At 29.8% G+C, this 4881-nt stretch overlaps 1 protein-coding gene across 1 annotated transcript in view; it reads right to left on the bottom strand.

Annotated features, from left to right (window-relative positions):
- Positions 1 to 4881, bottom strand: part of LOC106461027 (phosphatidylinositol 4,5-bisphosphate 3-kinase catalytic subunit alpha isoform-like) — a 46430-nt gene that overhangs the window by 4798 nt on the left and 36751 nt on the right. Inside the window, exon 17 of the mRNA XM_013920807.2 lies at positions 3728 to 3879. Within this exon, the coding sequence (XP_013776261.1) occupies positions 3728 to 3879 (152 nt within the window). The remainder of the gene's footprint in view (positions 1 to 3727; positions 3880 to 4881) is intronic.

Raw genomic sequence — 4881 nt, forward strand, 5'->3', positions numbered from 1 at the left:
TGCTTCATCTTTTCTGGCACTTAATGCGCGTGAACTATTTTTGGACATAATTGTCACCTGTGATGAAAAATAGATTCTCTGTGCAAATATTAAACACCAAAATCAATGGCTCAGTCCTAGACAAAAACCACTTCTGACCCCAAAACCTGGACTCCATCCACAAAAAGTGATGCTTTGCATTTGGTGGGACATCAAAGGAGTAATTCATTTCAAACTCCTCAATCCACAATGAACTGTCAATGCAGAGATCTATAGTCAGCAACTGGAAAGTTTGAATTAAGCCCTTCATCAGAAACACCCTTGTCTCTTCAATCAGAAAGGTATTCTTCTTCTCCACGACAATGCACGTCCACATGTGGCACGTTTCATGTGACACAAGATTATGGAGTTGGGTTGGGAAGTTCTCACCCACCCACCATATTCTCCAGAAATGGCACCATCAGATTATCATCTTTTTCGTTCGCTGCAACACCATCTTAATGGGAAAACGTAAGCAAAGGTGGAAGGTGTTAAAGAGGAAATCGACATGTTTTTTGCTTCAAAGCCAAGTGATTCATTTATTCAGGGCATTAACAACCTGATTGTAAGATGGAAAAGCACCATCGTTAAGAATGGAGACTATTTCATTTAATAAATGTTTTGTTTTGATATATAAGTTGTTTGGGTTTTTTCATCTAAAAAAAGTGACATTAATTTCTTGACAACCTAATATGTATCCAATATATATCTGGGCTTTGTCTTAAATATAAAGCTTAAGCTCAACACACAGCAGTGGAACATGTTTACATAACTTGTATGATAATAGTAATAATAAATGAAACTTTTGGGAAAGTATTCGTACATTTTGCAGACTTTATTTGGTAAATTTTTTTAAGTCATTATATGAACTCACAAGTATCAATGACAGGGAATAATAGTAATAAAAAACTTGTTTTAGTCACTTTTCAATTCACAAAAAAATACAGTTACAACCTGTAATAAAAACCTATAAAAATGTTAGTCAATACATTAAATAAATTATGTATTTTCAACAGATCTTAAGATACACCTAATCCCACAGTTCACTTGGCAGTCTGCCCCCCTAAACGGCTTTTAATTTCATTATAAACACATTGTGCAACTGTATATTAAGAGTAAAATATTAAGAGTAAACAACAGTACATATATCTCATCATACAATTATGCCTATATAAAAAAAAACAAAAAACAGACAAACAAACATGCAAAAAAATATGAAGGCCGAAACTGAAACATAAACGAAAAAAAAAATCACAAAACACACTGGATAGAATAAATCAGCTGTAAAAAATACTAAACTTTTCTCTGGCGAATAAAAAAATTTGCGTATTTCTAGTAACTGCAATACAGCCTTACCTAAAATACATAAGCCTAACATATAGGCCCATTATAAGTATTTTAAATTATACTACACACCCATTAGCTGGTTTATTGGTTAAAAAATTGTGTGATGTAAATATCAGAAAATGTAAACATACAGCTAAAAATTCTGACGATTTTGCAAAGGAGCTTAAAGATATTAAAATCCAGGATAATGGCAAGAAATTATTTCATTGTTCACACATGTTCCAGTATGTAAAACCTCATATAATTTATTCATCAGATTGCTTGATATTGAAACTTATCATTAGAATATATTAAATAATTAGTCAATCTTATCAAGACTTTGTGTTGAAAATTGCATATTTAAAATTAGTGATCATTTTTTTTCAACAAGTTACAGGTCTAGCAATGGAGTCCCTTTTATCTCCTATTTTTAGTGATGTATTTATGGATGCCCTTGACATTTCCAAGTTACAAGAAGCTTTAATAAATTTTATAGCATATAGAAGATACGTAGAAATTATAAAGTTTTTTTAAACAATATGAATAATATGATGAAGGAATTGTATACACTACAGAATCCAATAAATATGAACTGGACTTCTTAGATGTTTTTATTAAAAGAGATGACAATAATCTTAAAACTCAGTGTGTTCAAAACATTTTTGCTGCAGGCATGCCAATACATTACAACCCCTTTAAATCAAAGATTAAGCACATTTTACATACATGCATGGCAGGTTATTAATACATGTTCTGATATCATAGATACAAACAAAGAAAACGTGCTTATAAGTAGTAGCAATGGATAAAGGTTATGGTCCTAAAATTGTTGATAAAGGTTTTCATAAATACTCTAAATTAACTCCATTAATAAGTTCATTAGTATACCATTTTTTTCCTGTTATTTCAAAAGAAATTGATAAAGCATTTTTATTAAAAGATTACAAAGTATATTTAATTCCTCAAAACAAAACTGTCAACCATTTACAAACATTCAAAAATCCTAAAAAGATTGAAAATGAAGATGGAATTTACCAAATCATTTGTAGTTGTAGTAAAATGTACATAGGACAAACAAGAAGAAAAGTAAAAACAAGACTGAAAGAGCACCAGTATGACATAAAGTACAATAACACCATACTCTCAAATGTAGCTCAACATTTTTGAAACCGTGATAATAAATGTAAATGGAAAAACGTCAAAAATCTTAAGAAATTCACAAACAGAGATAGAAAAGAACTTGCTGGAAATTAGTAGCATAATTCAAAACAAACTTCTGTGTGTAAATAGAATCATTTCCTATTGTTTATGAATTTCATTATTTAACTGCACACTTCCTCTTGTCTCCTGAACATATTTTTAAATATGAACTTAGGAGTTTAATATACGCTAGGCTAATACTGATGATAGTAGCTGTATTACCAAAACCAGTTGGCTAAAACAATTAATAAAGAGTTTATCTTTTATTGTGTCCAAAAACGTTTTGTTTTTTTTTACTTTTAATATATCCTTTTAACTGTGTATTACCTCCTAAATTATTATATCAAAAAGTTTTGTAAACATTTTTGTATTTATTAATTAAATAATTACACCTGCATATACTAAATTATTCATTTTAAAACTAATGAACTACATTCCTGGCAAGAACCAGTTGACAGTTTGTTTGATGATAGCTTCCTGGTCCTCACTTAACGATGCTACCAGCTGTCTGTGAAGTGACACGACCTCAGAGCACTAGCATTTATAGCAATAATGCCTAAAGGTTCAGAATATCCTACTTCCCATAGAGAGATACAACATTTTGTTTTTGTGTTGTAAAAAGCATTATATTAATACTAGTATTTGGTATGAAAACTGACGACTGAAACGATCCTACAGTTCTTATTCAAGTAACAAAACCAATAACACACAAAAGCAAATAATCAATGTATATATATATATACAGAAATGTCTATGACACTTGTCCTGCATTGCAAAAACTGAATCACTGTACCCAAAATTAAGTCAAAACATACTCTAACCTTTATTTCCTAAGCTAAGTGAGGAACACAAACTGAACCACAACATGTTACATTCAACCTACAAATAGTAATAAAGAAACATACATTTCTGTCATGAAACCAAAGGCAGAAATTACAACAATAAACCACTGGTTAGAAAAACTAATTCTAAAACGTTTGAAACTCTTTGCTTTTGAGGGATTTTCAGCCCCTTTAGCAATGACATACACAGTCTTCTTTTAGCACAAATGGTTAGAAAAACTAATTCTAAAACTTATGCTTGAAACTCTTTGCTTTTTTTTTAATTTTTAGCCCCTTTAGCAATGACGTACAAAAAGTCTTCTGTTAGCACAAACGGTTAGAAAAACTAATTCTAAACTTACGCTTGAAACTCTTTGCTTTTTTTGGGATTTTCAGCCCCTTTAGCAATGACGTATAAAAAGTCTTCTGTCAACACGAATGGTACTCTCTCTCTGTTAATACCAAACTTCTTTTTGAAGTGGCCCAGAAAGTGTCCAAAATCAATGTGAAAAATCTGTAATAAAAGCAAATCTAACAAGTTAAGTTTACCGAGCACAACAAAACGACATTGTGAAATCATAGGAAAAAAAAAAATTGATTAATGAAGAGTGCATCTGAAAATCAGTCATATGCTTTTTAAGCAATATGGACAAAGGGAAACTGTTTCCCTAAAATTTAAATGAATACTTGAATTTCATAGGGAAAAAAAAGCTTTATATTTCTTACTTTCAAATAATTCTAGAATGATCCAGAAATTTGGAACACTTCATATATATATATATATATATATATATATTTATTTTAAGTACAAAACATGTTAACATACTCAGTTTTCAAAACCTTCAGAAAATTTTAATGAATGATTAGCCATGACTGATCCTAACTGGGTTTTTTTTTCTCCAGTCTCGTGCAAGATTAATATTCATTCAGATCAAATTTTTAATTAATGACATCACAAGAAATATTGTAAAGCAAGATTTAACACGAATCAAAACAATAGTTTATACAGTAATTGAAAAATAGGATAGTAATCAGATATTCTTTTAAAATAAAAAATGGTAAAAGGAGATGCACAAAAAACTAACTCATAATATATATTGTCTATGGAATAACATTCACGGAATGTGTGAATTACATTCAGAGAGATATATTGTTATTTATCATTCACATACTGACATTTTGGAAAAACTTTTACAAAGAAAATGAGTTATCTTATTAACTCTCTCGACAGGGTTCGGTGAATTTGACCGACCAAGTGACCTCTTTGTACTCATTTAGTCTTTACAAATTTAATATAGCATGGATATCTTCACAAAATTTGGCAGTCTTTCAGTTAACATTACAAGTCTTTCACATACAAAAATATCATATTGATATCGATCAATATGAAATATCTTTCAGTTAACATTACAAGTCTTTCACATACAAAAATATCATATTTTTTATTAAATTACTTTCAATAAACTAAAATAAAGATTTGTCCATGAATACATTGAGAACTTGTTTTGAATAGTCC

The sequence above is a fragment of the Limulus polyphemus genome, unplaced genomic scaffold, assembly GCF_000517525.1.
Source record: "Limulus polyphemus unplaced genomic scaffold, Limulus_polyphemus-2.1.2 Scaffold883, whole genome shotgun sequence".
In the NCBI taxonomy this organism is placed as follows: domain Eukaryota; kingdom Metazoa; phylum Arthropoda; class Merostomata; order Xiphosura; family Limulidae; genus Limulus; species Limulus polyphemus.